General features: G+C 39.6%; 1 protein-coding gene across 1 annotated transcript; it reads left to right on the top strand.

Moving 5' to 3' along the window:
- Positions 1 to 804: 804 nt before the first annotated feature.
- espl1 (extra spindle pole bodies like 1, separase) lies at positions 805 to 19038 on the top strand. The gene is made up of 32 exons (XM_085456536.1): positions 805 to 1009; positions 1153 to 1241; positions 1405 to 1707; positions 1802 to 2554; positions 2665 to 2766; positions 3745 to 3856; positions 4142 to 4269; positions 4490 to 4683; positions 4820 to 5062; positions 5224 to 5368; positions 5874 to 6033; positions 6138 to 6277; positions 6678 to 6812; positions 6900 to 7013; positions 7140 to 7314; positions 7442 to 7579; positions 7669 to 7825; positions 8017 to 8126; positions 8349 to 9493; positions 9588 to 9981; positions 10456 to 10587; positions 12015 to 12228; positions 12316 to 12509; positions 12700 to 12827; positions 13369 to 13491; positions 13676 to 13825; positions 13922 to 14089; positions 14243 to 14347; positions 14546 to 14661; positions 14745 to 14828; positions 15830 to 15994; positions 18589 to 19038. Exons 2-32 carry the CDS (start codon positions 1161 to 1163, stop codon positions 18788 to 18790), a joined length of 6510 nt encoding a protein of 2169 aa, XP_085312662.1. The 5' UTR covers positions 805 to 1009; positions 1153 to 1160; the 3' UTR covers positions 18791 to 19038.
- Positions 19039 to 19478: the final 440 nt, after the last annotated feature.

Here is a 19478-nt window from a genome sequence, read left to right as displayed (position 1 = left end):
TCCCAAGGTGATCACTTTCCTTCATTGCTTATCTCACTGCTGCTGCTGCTGTGCAAAAAAGGTTTTTGTCTATTTTATGCACCCAAATATAATGCCTGTCACTTTATTTCAATCTAAAGTTTATATAAAATACAGCTTTTCAGTTATCTGTAACTGTTTCCCTTTATATGAGAGCTGTCCAATATTACATCAGATTTCTTCTACTCTTTTAACCACATTTTAGACTCAAAATGTGCTCTGAAATACCATTGTCACTGTGCATTGTTATTAATTAATAATTAATTATTATTAATAATTATGATAATTAAGTACAACATGGCACTAATACCTTTAACATATAAATGAAATAATGAGCTATCTTTGATTTATATGGGCTGAAAATAGATTGTGATTGACTGTTTCATTTGAAACATGTAAATATAAATAAAAGAGCAACAGAAAACAAAGTAAAAATCAAAACAAAATTAAGTCACCATGAATAACTCCATATGCCACACAATTTAAATGTCTAGTAAGGAGTAGGATGAAATACTATTTACACCCCCATGGCGTTATTTAATAGTTTACAAACATGTGTTCCTCAATTTAATATATAATACGACAATGGACATGTATAATTATTTACAAGCATAAAGTTTAATTACTGCTTGTAATATTTTTCTTAATTTAAGATTTTGACAATGAGTTCTCAGTGTGATTTCTGCATTTTTCCGGCTAATGTACGATTTATATGCAGTGAGACTCAATAAAACTACGGTACCCATAATTCATTCTGTTTCCGGCTAAAACGGATGTCTTGTCGGATTGGTCTTCAACGATCTTTTAAAAACAGTGAGCGGGGGAGTAAATTCTGTGAGAGGAAAGCGGCGGACATTGATAGTAATTTTTTTAACGTACACTATTAAAAACAACATTACGCTATTGTGGAAATGTTGCTTATTGCGGGCAGCTAAAAACCTGTTTATCTACCGTACGCACAAAAAACATTTTTAAAGACGTCGACCTTCAAGTAAGTCGCAGTAACTGTTCTCGGTTAAAAGTCTGTTATAGCGTCATAGTGTATTGACGTTGTTGCTAACGCTAACTAGGCTAGCCACTGTGTTGAAGTTTAAGTTATCTTTTATTTACTCTTGGCTAACGTGTTTTCCACAGCTGTCGTCATGAAGTGTTTAAAGGTGGACGAATACATCAAGCGGACTGCTTCCGTGAGAGAAACGGAACTTTTATTCCACGAACTCGAGGTTGGGACCAGTTTATTAAGAAGAATGCTATTAACTTTAGAATTCACGTTAAATTGCTAGTCTGACGCAAGCTGTTAATGTACCTATATTAATCCATTATTAATTGCCTCTACGTTCTCGATTTGAAAGCTGGATTTATTTATGTATGGTCTTTATTTTGCAGAATTATGTAAAGGGTAAGCCCGGGCTTCAGGGTCGCACACTGTGTGACCGGATCATCAGAGCTTGTAACCATCAACTTGGAGTTGGAGGCCTTGACTTGGAGCACATCGGTCAGTTGGTGAAACTGATGGAGCTTTCTCTTCATGGCTATGACATCTTTGCAGCACTTGTGCCTCAGAGCAACCCCTTATACATGGAAAAGATTGTTTTCCATATTGTCAAAAAGCTAAGCAGCATAGAAGTTCACACTCTGTGCAGCCACATAGCTGGACTACTTTACAGTCGTCTTTCTAAAGCCCAACAGGTATGCGTTGCTTTCTCTACAAGAGTGTCTTGTGAAGTATGTCTGACATTGAGTTGAAAAATTAATAATTTAACAAGATTTGTATTTTCTGTAGGATGAAGAAGACTACTGTGTTCTTGTGAGGAGCTGTTTTTCCGTGCTGTGGAACGGACTATCTGCTGCCAAAGACAAGAAAATCTTAAATCCTCAAGACAGACTGCGCTGCCAGATGCAGGCTTTGAGCTTTCTTTTGCTTTTGGACACTGAAAATGCAACTCCATCTCTGCCTAAAGCTGTCGTATACATTGAAGATATCATCACTGAATTTGAGAGTAGCTGTGGAGTGATGACAAAGGAGGATACCTCCATTCTTCTACAGGAAATGAACACACTTTTTAACACATGTTGGACTGGTGATCAAGACTCTGACAGGGATGGCTCAAAGCAGCGTGCAGCATCACGTTTTTACGTGCTTTCTGAAATGGTGCTGATTATATTGAAGGTGCTGTGTAAGGCTGGCCACCACAGGCTGGCCTCCTCCTTCCTGAGTGAAATTGAGAGAAAGGCCTCAGAGTTTCTTAGCTGTCAGTGTACAGCAGTGGTGCTTGCCAAATGGGGAGTAATGATTCATTCAACAGTGAAAGCAGGTGATGAGGCTCGCCAGGCTTTAACAGAGTGTGCTAGGGCCGTGAGATCAGTCTCTGGTAACCTGGGTGACAGAGAAGGTCATGCATTTCTGGAAGGGTGCAGCTTTGTTGTGTGGGCTGTCGACAGTGGGTATGACAAGGGTTTAAGTGGACCGGTGCTACTGGCTTTGTTTTCTTTTTTTGAGGAACACCAAGAGTGCGTAATGAGGATACTAAACAAGGTTAGCATTGCCTCTGACGAGTCAAAATAGGTTGAAGTTTGGAAAAACTGACTTTTTCCTGATTATAAGTGCTTTTTTTATTATTATTATTATTACATTTATTTTTTCAGAACTTGTCATGCCAGACCGAGTGCAGCAGACTACAGAAGTCACTTTGCTTCAGTATTTACAAAGGCTTTGAGTTTGCCTACGAGAGCATGCTTGCATCTGAGGTAAGTAGGGATGGGTAGAGTGACAACATAACATTGTTTTGATTATGTTTTTCAAGGAAAGTAACAAAACTAAGACCCAACTAGATATTTTCTCTTATAATTACATTGTGCTGTTAATAACTTTCTTTTGCTCTTCTTCTTTTACTGTTGTTGTTTTGTTGTTGTTGATTTTGTTTTTTAATTTAGCAAAGAAGAAAGAGGAAAAAAAAATAAATAAATAATGGATTGGATTTATATAGCGCTTTTCAAGGCACCCAAAGCGCTTTACAATGCCATTATTCATTCACTCTCACATTCACACACTGGTGGAGGCAGCTACAGTTGTAGCCACAGCTGCCCTGGGGCAGACTGACAGAAGCGAGGCTGCCATATCGCGCCATCGGCCCCTCTGGCCAACACCAGTAGGCAGTAAGGTAAAGTGTCTTGCCCAAGGACACAACGACCGAGACAGAGAGCCCGGGGATCGAACCGGCGACCTTCCGGTTACAGATACGCTTCCCAACCCCCTGAGCCACGGTCGCCCTTTGTCTGCCAATACTTATACCAGTATGCAGTTAGAGCTGTGGGGATTAGAACGACTGCAGGAGGGGCATGGATGACCAGGGAAAAATATAGAATGATTTTTTTTTTTTTTTTTTAATTTTCTCTTAAACTGAACTTGGAAAGTTCTTGCTTTATAGCTTCTTTTTTTTTTTTTTTTAAAGTAAAACATTTTGGTAAACAAATTCAAAAAGAGAAAGCCGCTTGTTAACCACTGTTATAGATAATAGAATTGCTCTGGTTTATTACTGTTTGAGTTGTGCACATACAGTCAAAGGTGTTTCTGTAGATGATGATGGTGTTGGCAAAACTGAAAAATCATATATTTCTGTGTGGTTGTTTTGTTTTTTTTTTTTGTTTTTTGTTTTGTTTTGTTTTGTTTTTTCCCAGTTCTGATTGTACTTGGTTTAACTGTTGGTTGTGATTTGTTGTACGTAGCTGGAGGACAGTGACACACTGGAAAGAGTGCTGCTCTACTGCCAAGCCACAGCTGGACTGATGATGACAGAACTGCATAAACTGTCTAGTGAAAACCTTGTCATCAAAGCAGGTGATTTTCTGTTATTAATGTTGTCAGTTCACTTGAAATGAAATTATATGAAAGGGTTCCTTAAATTATACCATACTTTAGATAGAAGGATTTTTCCTGACGGGCATAAATGAAACGTCAGGTAACAAAACTGCTTTTAAAGAATGTAATTACATGAAAGTTTTGTTGACTTTCTTTTGTCTCTAGCTCAAATAAGAAATACCATGAGGTAAATAGTTCAGTTTATTTGGTCAGGGTTTTTGTGCCTTTTTTTTATTTGTCATTTTGTGTTCATGTGTCTTCTAGTAATTGCTGTGAGCAACTTGGCTTGTGGGTTGTACAACAGACGTCTCTATGACAAAGCCTTTATCCTAGTTGAAATCCTCTGCAGGGATCTGTGCAAAAATTGCCCTGCCTCTCTCTCTGTGGATAGGGTAAGTGTTCTTTAATGATTGTGTAATCTTATATCTCTGGTCATATTTTGTAGTGAGGCACAGCTAGGGGAAAATTTGGGGGTTTATGACTAACATTAGTATGCAGACTGCAGCAGTTGGTTTACGAATGAAACCAACGTAATGTATGGGAAATTTATTATATTTGCTAAATATTTGCAGTACTTTCTTTAAAATGTCTGTTTCTACGGTTTGTGATCAGTTGAGCCGGCCCTTCATGCTGGCTGTGCAAACTTCACGGCGGACTGGGCAGTATGATCGAGCTCTGGACTGGGTGATCCTGTGGCTGAAGGCTTTGGGGGACAAAATCACTGCTCACATGACTGAACCTGTATCGCTGTGGGTGAAAACAAAGACTGATGCAGCGTGTAATTCTGAAGAAGACATTAGGCTCAGGTACAAACAAGGACTAATGAAGTGACTTTTATTGTATGCTTGTCTTAGATTTGTCTTTTCTAACAATATTAAATGAGTAGAATATTGATTTAACAAAAGATAAATGCTTGTTTTGTGTTGGCCATTTCTTGAGCAGGACGTTGCGTGACGGTTTTGGTCCTGATGTACCTGATGAGAATGTAATGTTGCGCCTTTTGGAGGAAGAGCTTAGTGCTTACAAGGAGATGCCAGGAGATACAGCCCAGGAACGGTACAACACTCTGTGTGATCTGTTGGATATCTGTCACGAGGAGAGTTCCCATATACATCTGCGGGCTGTTTACCTCTGTGAAATGGCCAAAGTTGTGTGCTTCCAGGATTTCAGTGAACAGACTGACTGGTAAGAACTTTTTTTTTTGCACCAGTTCTAATGAACTCTGGTCCTTGAGAGACAAAACACATTCTTTAGTGTACCACCAAACTGTGTACTTGGGTTATCACCATCTATGGAAAGTAAATGTTTTCTCTGTGCTCATTATGTTATATTATTTGTGTACACAGCTCAGCAGTGGATTTTATTCACGAAGCTCTACGACTTCTTGATGAAGAACCAGAGACTCCAGAGAATGCAGACAAACTGAAGGATGACAAAGCCCATGCTTTGCTATGGCTTTACATCTGCACTCTGGAGAAGAACCTTCAGGAGGTGAGCGCTGTGTCATCAATCATCTGCTTGTTTTTGTGGATTGCTGTTGTTTGTTTGCACAAAGGTGTGAGAAGGAGTAAAACTGAAAGTGTAAAGTCCGGTTTGCATAGTGGAAGCCATGAGAGGTTATTTAGAGGTCCCTATTCAAATGAATGGGAAGAGAGACATATATTTTAATTTTAAGGGAACTGTGTATGGAATCAGCAGTTGAGTCCAGTAAAGACCAGACATCAAAGTCTGATGACTTTGTCCCGAAATACTTTTTAAAAGCTTTATACTCTGCATGTGCACGTGCACAGTTTCATGATATGTTTCACGAACATAAGTGGCTAAGCTGTTTCCCAGTTCAGCAGTCGATTGGCTCTTTAGAGAAGGACAGCAGCCATATTAGCTTGCCTCCTCGTTTTATATAATGTTTCTGGTGTTAGTTTGATACTTCTTATTTGTTTGTGTTTGGATTAATTGTTGCTTGTTTTTTTTTTTTTTTCTTTCTTTTTTTAACCAGGCCATTGATAGTGACAGAAAAAGGAAAGAGCTGCGTGAGCAGACACAGTGTGTGACCAGTTCCATAGGAAACAATGATTTTGATTATGAAGACAAGCAGAAAACACAGGACAGTATTCCGGTTTATGAAGGGCTGCATTTCAACCTGACTGCAGAGCACAGTAAGAAATTTTTTTTCCCCCCGTCAGTCAAATCTAAACTGATTGTTTGTTACTGGATATGTTTGTGTGATATTTACAGTCCTCCTTGTTTTTTTTGTCTTCAGAGTTGTGTCAGCCGTTGGAAAGCGCTTTGGATATTTGGACCACTATTTTTCAGAGTGAAACCCTGCCTTCTGTCAGAGAGCCAAAAGAGACGCGTCGTTCCATTGGTGTGACTGCATCACTGTTCAGACTCATGGGAAAGGTAACAGCACAGGATGTGTAAAATGTTTTCTTTATGCTCCGTTTTGCTAATATCAGTCATTCTAGAAGCACATTTTGCCACTTGGTAACCAATGAAAAATTAATTGGTTGAACATGTTTTTGGTTTTTTTTTTTTTTTTTTGGAAGCTGCACTGTAATGGTATGTTTGCTGTGTTGCAAGAATATTCACTGACCATGTTTTTGTTTCCAGCAAGTTATCTAAACACCAATTCCATCCACTTAAAAAAAGAAAAAAGGAAGAAAAAAAAAGAAGAAGGCATGATTGAATCCTTTTGTGTGTTAAATAATAATTATGTTAAATAGTTATGATATCAAACTTTACCAGAATAAGTGTATGGCCAGAGAGATTTCTTGTAACTGTTTTGTTTTCTGTTGTTTAGCCTCTCCAGGCTTTGAAGGCTCTCCAGATTTTGACGGACTTCTCAAGGAAACTGGCTGATAACGAGTCCTGTGCCAGCTCGCTCATTCATTCAGCCAGTATTCTTCTTGATTTGGGCTCCACAGAACTGGCGCAGGTAATGCATGCCGTTTAGTAACCTTTCTTACTTTATATGCTTTTGTTTAATAAGAGGCAATATCCAAATGCGCCATATTGTTTTTAGACACAGCTAGACCAAGTGGAATCAGTTCTCCCAAGTAACACAGCAGAGGGATCTTCATCCTTGTCCTTACTGGCAATCCTGGTGAAAGCTCAGTGCCATTACAACAATGGGCAGGTATGTAGCATTCTTCACATTAATCCACTGATTTTGATTTTCCTAAAACATATTATTCTTGCAAGTTATCATTGTTGGCGGGATTTTGTCTTTTAATTGCCCTTCTTGCGTTTGCTCCCATTTCAGATTGACTGTGGACTTCGCTGCCTTATTGAAGTGCTGAAGGAACTAAAGCAGCAGCAGAAACAGTCAAAAAGCTGGTACTTGCTGCGTGCACGGACTCTGCAAACATGCGCTTCTTTTTTGAGCATAGATGCAGCTCTGCTTCCCCAAGTTCAGAAAAATCTTATAATGGAACAAGGTTAGAAGCACTTGCAACTCTTTCTTGAGCCAGATGGCCTTGTGTGTTTTTAATTTTGCATTGTTAGAATATGGCGAAGAAGTTTTCACCTATAGTATGTATGTATGCATGTGTATGTATCTCTTAGGTATAAGTACTTCAGATGGTGCCCTGTACGAGAGCCTAAAGCTTCTTTGCAGCCTTCTGGTTACTTTGGTAGGAAAGGGCCTCTATGGGACTACCACCAGCAGCAACAGTAGCACAAACGTGGTTTTCATCAACCAGGGTATGTTTGTCCCTCATTCTGAAAGTCATTGGTGCTTGTTTTGCCTCTTGTAACTGTCTTCCTATTCCCTTCTTATCCCCTATGAGCAGGAGATAACCTGGCACTTAAGTGGCAGCTGCTTGCAGAACTGCTAAACTGTTCTAAGAAGATGGTGTCTGTGAGGAGCGACTGCGGGGCCATTAATGACGCCAGACTACAGTGTCTAGAAGCCTTGAAACTGGCCATAAAACTTCAAACACTCAGCCAGTATGTACATGTACATCTTAGTGAGTTAAAATGCAGTTTTTATGAGATATTTGTCTATGCTTTCTACATTGGTGATGTTAATGTATTGAAGTGACATTTTTATTGTGGCTTGTTTTGGGGTTTTTTTACACTGAGCACAGTAAATTATGAATTCCTGTTAACAGTGTTTTATTTTGTTGTTTGTTTTGTAGATGTTCCGAGTTGCTGGTGATGAAAGCAGAGTTGGAGCTGATGCAGGGAGAAAAAGATGAAAGTAGAACTGATTTGGACATCGTCAGAAACCTTCTGGAGCGCTCCACAGGTCTGTAAATGTATAGCTCCAACACATGGGGCCAGATGTTAGTTTAATAGTGTTGACTTCCAATAAAAGGTAATGATATGATCACAACTGAAATGTTGCTTTTCATGTTATTGAGTCACAATAGACAATGAGACTGGACTTACCAGAGGCCACGTGAAATTATAAAATATGTTGCAAGGTTGTTGTTTTGTAACTTTTTTTTTTTCTTTTGTTTTCCCAAAGACTTTTCTGATCAGGTGCAGAGGGCTGAAGTGAAAATCAAGCCAAGGAAAGGTCGTCCTGTCCAGAGACCTCAGTCTCCTCTTCCAACCATAGAGGATGATCTCAAGGACATCTTGAGCACCAGGTGGACCTCCAAAGAGCCTATAGTGAAGGATCTGTCCGGCTCTCCACCTCTCAAAGCCCTGCCTCACCGCTGGCTGTCGTCACTGACCCATGAACCTGAATGTCAGTGCCCTTGCTGCTCTGAACCCTGTCTAGGTCGTGCCACTGCTCGCTGGGCAGCTGCACAAGCTGATCTGCTTCTTCAGCTGGATCCGAATGACACCAGTGTCAGCTCCAAACTTCAATGGGCAACATTATCCCGCTCTAAGACTGTTACTGCCAAACTTGGAGTAAAATTGGCTAAACTCTTCCCTCTGTACAATACTGGCAAGCATATTTCTAAACCCTCCCTAATGCAGGATATAGTTGGCCGTGTTTATCTGCACATGGCTTTGTCTGGGGTAGATCCGAGCCTTACCAAGGTCTGTGCTATATGGAAAATACTGGAAGCTGGGTTAGCTTTTGTTGAGTCTACACCTTCTCCAATGCTAAGGCCTGTGAGAGCAGGCCTAATGACAGCCAAAGCCATTGCATCCCTGATAAGCTTGGCTGCCAAAAACGAATGCACTCCTGAGGAGCTCTTCTCAAAAGCTTGGACTTGGAATATGCCGAAAGAGGGCAAAGACCTGAAATCAGAACAGAAAAATGATCCTCCTGCATCTGTACTGAAAAAATCTAAAGACGTCATTAAAAACTCAGTTACTGCTGATCCAAAAAAGGAGGCAAAGAAGACCAGGTCTGTCAAACCTAAGATTCAAGTCACAAGCTCCTCAACCAAAGAAAAGAGTCAGGTTCCTATCACACCAGTAACTGTAAAGTCTTATCCTTTTGTTAAAGAGCTCAGCTCTTATGACTTCAACACAGCGGTACCTACTTTGGCCCTTACTCCTGTACAGATGGTAAGATGCCCTGCTTCAGTGCAGAAACCATCAAGGACTGCTCCTAAGCTACAGTTTCATGTGTATGAAGAGTTGTCTCCAGTTCAAGGCAAAGCTCAGCCTGTGCCTGCTGCTCCTAAACGAACAAAGAAATCCCGTTTCAAGGTAAGCATCTAATGATGTGAGATTTTATTATTTCATGATGTGCACTCCAATTTTATGCAAAAATAAGAAAAATGTCTTTAAATTTTAATTATAGGTGGAATTTAGTGATGAAAGCGACTCAGAGGCTAATGCGCAGGCAGAGCCCAAAGTAAAAGCTGAAGCCTCTAAGACACGAACAACTGCTAGGAGAGCTGGCCACAATACCAAAACAACCCCAGATGCACCTGCAGAGAAGGTTCCCCCCAAGAGGCAGGTTAGAGGAAAAAAAAGCACCGTGGTCCCTCGTGCTGCTTCTTCTGAGGACGAGACATTGGTCTGTCGGCCTGGTTCAACAAGAAGAACCAGAAAACAAGTTTCCGCAGCTGCTGTGGAGGAACCAGACACAATGAGGACCATTGAGGAGGAAACTCCAGAAATTCTGGACATGAGCATTGAACAACTTAGGACATCAGATGCTGAGGACAATTCAGCTGCAAGTAAAGATAACAGTATGTATTTTGTGCACATTTTGGAACATCTACATGTCAGTCATTCACATGTATTGCTGTTTTGTTTTTAAATTACATCAGTGAATTCAGATTACAGAGAAGTTTCTCCCTAACTCCCTTGTCAGTAAAGTGCGTAGTTGTAGTTTTCACAACATTTACTTGAGGAACAAATATCCGCAAGCAAATACAAATATCGATAATTCAATTCAATTCAATTTTATTTATATAGCGCCAAATCACAACAAAAGTCACCTCAAGGCGCTTCATAGATACAGAGAAAAACCCAACAATCATATGACCCCCTATGAGCAAGCACTTTGGCGACAGTGGGAAGGAAAAACTCCCTTTTAACAGGAAGAAACCTCCGGCAGAACCAGGCTCAGGGAGGGGCGGCCATCTGCTGCGACCGGTTGGGGTGAGAGAAGGATAGTGGTCACTATAGTCTCTAACAGAATATCTTGACTGTTTCTCCAGACGTGGATTTTGAGGTGCTGCGGAGGGATATGTGCGGTAATCTGGAGAGAGATGAGCTGTTGGTTCTCAGAAGCAGAGGTCATCTGAGAGAGAATGCACAAATCCACCTCTCTCATGCAGACAGCAGGCCAGGTGAGCCAATATCAGATGATGCAGTATTAATAATGGACTGGATTTTATACTTGTATCTTATGATTGTTTTCCTTTTGCTGGCACCCAATGTAAAATGAGTTCAAGTACTATAAAGGAAGGGTTGCTTTATAAAGTAAAACAAGGGCTATGATACCACGATAGGGCTGCTCAATTAATCGAATTTTAATCACGATTACGATCTGGGCTTTCAACGATCATTAAAAATGACTGAGCCGCGACACCTTAAAGGCCGGTCCGTGAAAATATTGTCGGGCATAAACCGGTCCGTGGCGCAAAAAAGGTTGGAGACCGCTGATTAAGAGGACCCGAGGGAAGCTCTGAAAGCTAAGCAGAAGTTATTTGGAGAGTGACTGCCGTTGGTTGAAAAGAGAGTTAAAAAAAAAAAAACTTCAGTGGTGTTGCACACTATGTTATATTATTTTTTTAAAGTCATTGTTAACCCTTTAAAGCCGGTCAGAGCAGCACGCTCCGTTTTGCGTAACTATTGTTAAATCCCTGTAGAACCTGAACCGTGTAAGCTAGCGCAATAATTTGTTTTGCATATGAAACCGGAGGAGCTGTACTTACATCTTATGCCATCAGCTTGTCCTCGGTCACGGTTTCGTTCCACATATAGCTTTGCAAAAATTGCATAAAAAGCGCTTGCAGGAACAAAAACATAATATTCCAGAAACACGCTTTGCCGTTCCTATCAGCTGTTCGTAACACTTCCCACAGTGAAATGATGCACATGCTGTTTTCTTTGCAAATTTGCATCATAGGATTTTTTGTTTTTCCTGCAGTATATAAAAATTGCTGTATCTCCAAAATAAAACTATGAAGACACTCAAAATAAATTTCCTGTTGTTGTAAACTATTTTTTGCAACTTTATTGTATTTAAAGTTTTGAGGGATAAGCCTCTTAAATTTCTCCAAGTAGAAATATATGTAAACAAAACAAAAGCGATTTTCAATTTTTTTTGTAGTTTATTGCACTTTTTTGCAATTTATGTAATTACTATGGACTTAATGCATACATATTATTAAAATATGGGCTATAACAGTTGTATTGATGTAGCAACTTGAAATGCTCCCACAAATGGCACTACAGCATGTAAAAAAATAATATAAGCTCTGGTGGACTTGGTTCTATAGTAGGTCTTAAAGGGTTAAATAAATATCGTCAAATAATCGTGATCTTAATTTCAGTGAAAATAATCGTGATTATCATTTTTGCCATAATCGAGCAGCCCTATACCACGACTGTAAACCAGATTTGTATGTTAACACTGTTTTTAAGTTTTAAAATGTAATTATCTGATCCAAAGTGTCAAAAAAGGGCCACAACAATAGAAAAATAAACATGGAAGTAATATATTAGATGTGGAGTCCCTAATGAAGTTTCATCCTTAACATCTTTTTTTCAGACAATCTCACTTTGGAGGATGTTCAGTCATTGCTCCGTTCAGCGTGGTTGACTCTTCAGCACTTCCCCCCTCCCACTCTTTATCCGACCCTGTGTGCTCTTTTGGCCTTGACCACGGGACAGCAAAACTCTATAACCACAGCAATGCTACATAGCCATTCTGTGGGCATCACAAGTCGGCATCGCACAATCAGGCATATAGCCAGTTGTCTCAAGTAAGCACCTGTAATATGAAGTGTCAATTTATGATTTTCCACTCATGACATTCTATTTTCTGACACCCGTCATTTCTATTGTAATAGAAAGCTGAAAAAGGCTTCCAGTGAGCTGGAGGACAAGATGCATACTCTGAGTCTGAATGAGCTCACTCAGACTGTGTGTGAACAGAGGCTGGCTCAGATGGAGAACATCTTTTTATTCCCAACAGCTGACCCCTCGACTTTTCCAGAGACCCACGGCCAAGAGTTTATCCAACAAATCCAGCACCTTCCTTCAGGTAGAATAATACTTTCTTTGATTTCTCTTGCTACCCTGACAGCAGTGAGCGTCTTCTATTTTAGCATCCATAGCCCAACTATGTCAGAATCTTTAGCATTTGAAAGGCTAAGTAAAAGCAGAGTTTGCATTATCAATGTGACCTAAATAACATCATTTGACAGTTTCTCTGTCTATACTTTCTGTTTTAGGAGTGACTGCATGTGTCATGTCTGTAATGGGAGTCAAACCAGGAGAAATGAGCAACAGCATCATGCTGACACGTCTGGAGAAAAGTTCTGCTCCTGTCACAGTTTATATTGACACATCTAAACAAAAGGTGAAGGTTTTCAGCAGACTGTTGATCTATTTTCTTCCTTCAAAGCAAATACATTTACAATTAATGCAAAATGAAAATGTAAACTAACATAGTTTTTACCTCTCAGCCATAAAAAGACTGATGGGGTATTACCACCCAACTTTGTGAACACGATAACATGAACAAGGAGACGTAAGATTTTTATACCATAAGTGTATCTATTAAAAATCTCAGACAACTTTGTCTCGTCAACGTCAGAGGTCAAGTTTTCTGAAAGTCTTGTGAATGCAATAGCTTAAGAAAGAAGTCACCTAGGATTTTCAAATTCATAGCACAGGTGCATCTACTAGGGAGCTTAAATCTAGAAACAATCAAGTAAGGGAATTTTATTACTGTCATAATCTGACGCCTGAATTTAAATACTTTGTTTGGTTCTGTGACTTCATGCCTCAGTCGTGACACTCAACAGCAGCAGCCCCAGTGCTTTGTCCAGCTTTGTTTATAAGACCTTTAAATCATATTTTTAACAGACAATGACTAACTTTGACTTTCTGTTGTGCAGCATCCCATTAGCCAGTTAGTCCAGGAGATGGATAGTATTCTGGTCGAGCAGAAGGTTGTGAGCTGTGTGTCTGAGAAAGCCAAGTGGTGGGAGGGCCGCAGGACTCTCGACTCTCGAGTTGAGGTCAGTATTACAGATAAATGACGTTGCTGGACTTCATAGTGCCTGCATTATTCACCTACTTTGATTTTGTTAAACAGTCATTTAGACCAAAAAGTGTCATAGAAACAAAATTTCTATGAGCAATATGAATTGCTGTTTTAGAGCGTTCTTTTAAAGTGAAAACATTTTGCTATCTCACCTTCAGCAACTCTTGAAGGACATGGAGAAGTTGCTTGGATGCTGGAGAACCTTCCTTCTACCCCTTTCACTGGATGCTGAGCTTTCCAAACAGACCCAACACCTTTACAAGGCATTATCTGCAAGGGGGGTGCCAGTGCAAGAAGAGATGTTGAAGGTGGTGTTTTTTTGTTTGTTTTTGTTTCATTTCCATGGATCTTTAACACCAGGTTAATCGATTATTCTGACCACTAATGCCTCTGACTTGTCTTAGGTTCTGCTTTCTGCATCTCCTGTGCTATCTGAAGACGATTTGAAAAGATTCACTCTAGGAGTTTCTCCACAGTGGGACACTGAGTGTGATCAGCTTCTTCACACTGCTGTGTCCCAGCTCTTACAGAGGGATGAGCCCCGAAATCATGTGGTTCTAATCCTTGACAAGGTTGGTTTCATCATCTCTGTGAAATACTGAATTCACTTTTATAGCTAATGCAGGCATGTGTGTCACTACAAGTTGAAAAGCATCACTGCATTGTATCACTTGTGAGAAGACAAAGTATTTGCTGCTTATCAGCTTTTGTGCTTTTTGCTGCAGTACCTTCAGAAGTTGCCATGGGAGAGCATTCCTGTCTTAAAGTCTAGCTCTGTAAGTCGGATGCCTTCTCTGCACTCGCTGCTTGGACTGAGCATTCAAAAAGAGGTATGATTAAGCTCTATAACTGTCAGGTAGGACTCATACATGTATGTTAAGGCGTTTAACATTCACACCTCTCATTAACTGCAATGCTAATAAAGACATTCCCATGCTGTCAAGGATTAATGCAAAGTGTCTGTATTGCTAATGAAATAGTTGATTTCAATAGTCGCAATGTTATCATTATTTCAATCATTCTTTTAGACTGACTCCGAGTCTATTTTGAGGCGTGGTGTGGATGCAAAGAAAGTGTTTTATGTGCTCGATCCTGATGACAATTTAGGAAACTCCCAGGAGCGTTTCAAAGACTGGTTTTGCAGGTGAGACTGAAACATATCAGTAATTGAGCACAAGTCCATGCATAAATGTTTTTCATCAGTTCAGTTTTCTATTCTCATTAAAGCAAACCGGACTGGGAAGGAGTGTGTGGAGTTGCACCTGCCTTGGGCCGACTAGAAGAAGCTGTTTCTACAAAAGACGTCTACATGTGAGTTTCAGTTTTTCAAGTAAAAATTAACTACTGATTCAAACCCCTTTGTTTGAACATTTTTCTCTCTTCAAGATTCACTTTAAAATTCTTTAAAAAGAAAAAAAAAAAAAGGGGTCTCCCTTAAAAACACATTAAAACCAATAATGTCAACCTGAATGAACTACATATATATACATACTTGTAAAAATTAATTCTGTAAGCAGACCACTAAGCACTGTGACGGACTCCAAGGCACTTCATCACTTGGGTAATACTCTCATCTTGGCAGCATCATGCTATTGGTGTACCTGTCAGGGCTTAAAGGAAAGAGGTTGGGGTGAAAGTTTTTCTATTAGTAAAAATAATTCAGCCACGGTCTTGTTGGAGTAGCTTGAGGACAAGTCTGGTTTTACCATCGTTGTTGCTAACGACAACCCGTAAAAACAGGCGCTTGTCCGTCTGTAGTGTGGTTATATTAAATATAAGAGAAAGAGAGAACTTTAAGAAATTAATATAGCCACTACAGTGACCATCAGAACGATGAAAAAAATATTGTTTTATTTTGCGACACCATGAAACAAACGATAGCGTAAAATGAAACGATAGACGTTTTTATATCGTCATCCGATATATATCATTATATCGAACAGCCCTATGTAGAGATGTGTACAAAAAGACCCAAAGCTTAATGTGCTACTTTGAGGGCCTTCTGGAGATAAGTAAGGGGCAGTGTGCAGAAAGTGAAGGTGTCTGGATGGTGACCCTGAGCTTTACTGTAGATGGTTCACACTGGGACTGATTTCTTAATCAAAAATAAAACTTTCTCTTTGTCAAACATATAATAGTCATTCTATTTTACATAATTAGGGCTTGTTTTTCGTAACATTCAGTTCTGTCAACAGATTTCCATCCATCTTTTTTTACCTTGTATTTCTATTTTATTTTATTTTATTTTATTTTTTTCTTTCTGTTCGTTTTGCGAGTTTCACTTTTTTTAATCTATCTCTCCATGATTTTAGTTATGTGGGCCATGGAGCAGGAGCCCGATTCCTGGACAGCCAGGCTGTTCTCAAACGGCCGCTGAGGGCAGCATCTCTGCTGTTTGGCTGCAGCAGCGGAGCCCTGGCTGTCCGGGGGCAGCAGGAAGGAAATGGCATTGTGCTAAATTACATCATAGCAGGCTGGTAAGATATTTTTGCATTTTCATTCATGTGCAGCTGAATGAAAACTGGATAATGTGATCATATGAAATGCACAGCATTTCCTTTTGATGGCTGAAGCAAGTTATAATAGCTGATGTGAAACCTTTTCATTGTATGCATTTATTTTTAACTTGTGCACTACAAAGTACTTATGATTACAACCTAAAAACAAAAATTTAAATTAAGAAAAATAAACATAAATAATATATTTTTTTAATACTGCTGTTGCAGATTTAATTGCAATTTTTTTGAAACAAACTGTTGTTAACAGAAGGAATATTTGGGAATCTTATGTACAGGGTGGGCCATTTATATGGATACACCGTAATAAAACGGGAATGGTTGGTGACATTAAAGTCCTGTTTGTGGCACATTAGTATATGTGAGGGGGCAAACTCCTCAAGATGGGTGGTGACCATGGTGGCCATTTAGAAGTCGGCCATCTTGGATACAACTTTTGTTTTTTCAATAGGAAGAGGGCCATGTGACACATCAAACTTATTGGTAATGTCACAAGAAAAACAATGGTGTGCTTGGTTTCAACTTAACTTTATTCTTTCATGAGTTATTTACAAGTTTATGACCACTTATAAAATGTGTTCAATGTGCTGCCCATTGTGAATGTGAATATAAACAATAGGTTGTTTTGTTTTTTTTTATATACAGTAATTACATAAACAAACACAGTTGTGTCTGAGAGTCAAATTGAGTCACTTATATCCAGTGAACTGTTCAAGTTTGTCAGAAAACTGCATACTGACTTTATTTAAGGGATAATTTTAAGGCAATACAAGGCTTATTTTGTAAACTGACAGAAATCATTTTAATAAAGAACAGTGGTCCCTAAATCTAAAAAATAGAATCTAATGGATGTACATTTGTTTTTATAAATACAGGTAAAATATCTTGTTTCAATCAAAATCTATTTTGACTGCAGTTCCTTCTCAGCTGCTTGCTTTGGCTTCACATAACAAGTTAATCCATTTATACTTCTCCCACTCTTCACACACTGATAGCAACACCGCAGGAGAAATGCCAGCACAGGCATCCGGTATCCGTAGTTTCAGGTGCTGTACATCTCGTATCTTCACACTATAGACAATTGCCTTCAGATGACCCCAAAGATAAAAGTCTAAGGGGGTCAGATCGGGAGACCTTGGGGGCCATTCAACTGGCCCACGATGACCAATCCACTTTCCAGGAAACTGCTCATCTAGGAATGCTCGGACCTGGCACCCATAATGTGGTGGTGCACCATCTTCTGGAAAAACTCAGGGAACCTGCCAGCTTCAGTGCATAAAGAGGGAAACACATTATCATGTAGCAATTTCAAATATCCAGTGGCCTTGAGGTTTCCATGGATGAAGAATGGACCCACTATCGTTGTACCCCATATACCACAGCAAACCATCACTTTTGTTGTTCCAACAGTCTTGGAGGGATCCATCCAATGTGGGTTAGTGTCAGACCAATAGCGGTGGTTTTGTTTAACTTCACCATTCACGTTAAAGTTTGCCTCATCACTGAACAAAATCTTCTGCGTGAACTGAGGGTCCTGTTCCAATTTTTGTTTTGCCCATTCTGCAAATTCTGTGTGCCAATCTGGGTCATCCTCGGTGAGATGCTGCAGCAGCTGGAGTTTGTAAGGGTGCCATTTGTGAGTAGCTAATATCCACCGAAGGGATGTTCGACTAATACCACTCTCCAGTGACATGAAAGTTAGCGAGCAGTTTGCTGACTGTAGCATGGGAGATGGGTGGTCTCGTAGGGCGTCTTGCATTGAAATCTGCTGCAATGACCCGGTTACTGCGTTCACCAGATATCAACACAATTTCGATCCGCTCCTCACGTGTTAACCTCTTCGACATGTCAATGGCTGTGAACAAAGAGAAACTTGTAAATAACTCATGAAAGAATAAAGTTACGTTGAAACCAAGCACACCATTGTTTTTTCTTGTGACATTACCAATAAGTTTGATGTGTCACATGGCCCTCTTCCTATTGGGGAAAAATTCAAAAGTTGTATCCAAGATGGCCGACTTCTAAATGGCCACCATGGTCACCACCCATCTTGAGGAGTTTGCCCCCTCACATATACTAATGTGCCACAAACAGGACTTTAATATCACCAACCGTTCCCATTTTATTACGCTGTATCCATATAAATGGCCCACCCTGTAGAGCAGGGGTGTCAAACTCAAATACACAGTGGGCCAAAATTCAAACTGGAACAAAGTCGCGGGCTAACGTTAATATTTATTGAAATATATTTATTCCTCCAGATATAAGAATGAATCTTTTCTTATGGACTCAAACACGTTTGCTGAAAAACTGAATATGGAACAAGCAAAGCTTTATACTAAACAATATATATATTAGCTGTATAATACCAGTAGGCCAGCTCTGATAGTAATTTGGTATGGCTTCGCGGGCCAAATGTAAGTAGGCTGCGGGCCAAATTTGGCCCGCGGGCCAGAGTTCGACACCTATGCTGTAGAGTATCTAGTTTGTAACATGTCTTATGGTCATCATCCTTTTGATTTTTTTTTTTTTTTTTTTTTGTTTGCTTGTTTTAGCCCATTCATCTTGGGAAATCTCTGGGATGTCACAGATCGGGATATTGATCGCTTCACCAAGGCCTTGTTAGAGTCGTGGTTTTCTGCTGGCTCCGGGGCACCACTCCTCGACTTCATGGGGTCGTCTCGGCAGGCCACTCACTTGAAATATCTGATAGGCTCTGCGCCCGTGGTATACGGGCTGCCAGTGCACTTATCATAGGGAGCCACTGAGGGTTTTTTTTTTGTTGTGTTTTTTTTTTTTTTTTTTTTTTTTTTTTTTTTTTAAATGCATTTTGAGTATAACATTATAAAAAAAATGTTATATAACCATTGTTTTGATTATCTTTTTTTGTGTGTGTCAATATGTTTTAAATAACTTAGGATTTTATTTTATTTTTTTAATTCATCATTAATGTATAGAATGAACTCCTTTTTAAAATATAATAAATGTTTTTTTCACCCACAATCTGTTGGTGCCCTGTTAATTATGTAAAGAAATGAAGCCCAGATCTGTCTCCACAATTATCAGATCTCAATCTCTGGGAGTTGGTTGACCAGGAGATTGGTATGATGGATGTGCAGCAGACAAATCTGCAGCAACTCTGTGATTCGTTCATATTTAAATGGAATAACATTTCTGAGGAATGTTTCCAGCACCTTGTTGAATCTATGCCACGAAGAATGAAGGCAGTTCTGAAGGAAAAAGAGGGTCCAACCCAGTACTAGCAATGTTTATTTAATAAAGTGGCCAATGAGTGTACATTGAACCTGGTGCCTGTGGTACCTGACATATTTACATAAAGCTCTCTACCTTAAACCAATACAAAAAAAGAAGAGTAACGGTATAAAAGTGTTTGACACGAAAAATGTCTTCAGAAAGGAGCCCCCCATAGCCCATCTTCTCGTAT

The sequence above is a fragment of the Copadichromis virginalis genome, linkage group LG5, assembly GCF_057382275.1.
Source record: "Copadichromis virginalis isolate Kocher_CV1m ecotype Utaka linkage group LG5, C_Virginalis_male_GT1.1, whole genome shotgun sequence".
In the NCBI taxonomy this organism is placed as follows: domain Eukaryota; kingdom Metazoa; phylum Chordata; class Actinopteri; order Cichliformes; family Cichlidae; genus Copadichromis; species Copadichromis virginalis.
The sequence above is the reverse complement of the archived record's forward strand: the minus strand, read 5'-3'. Positions and strand labels throughout refer to the sequence as shown.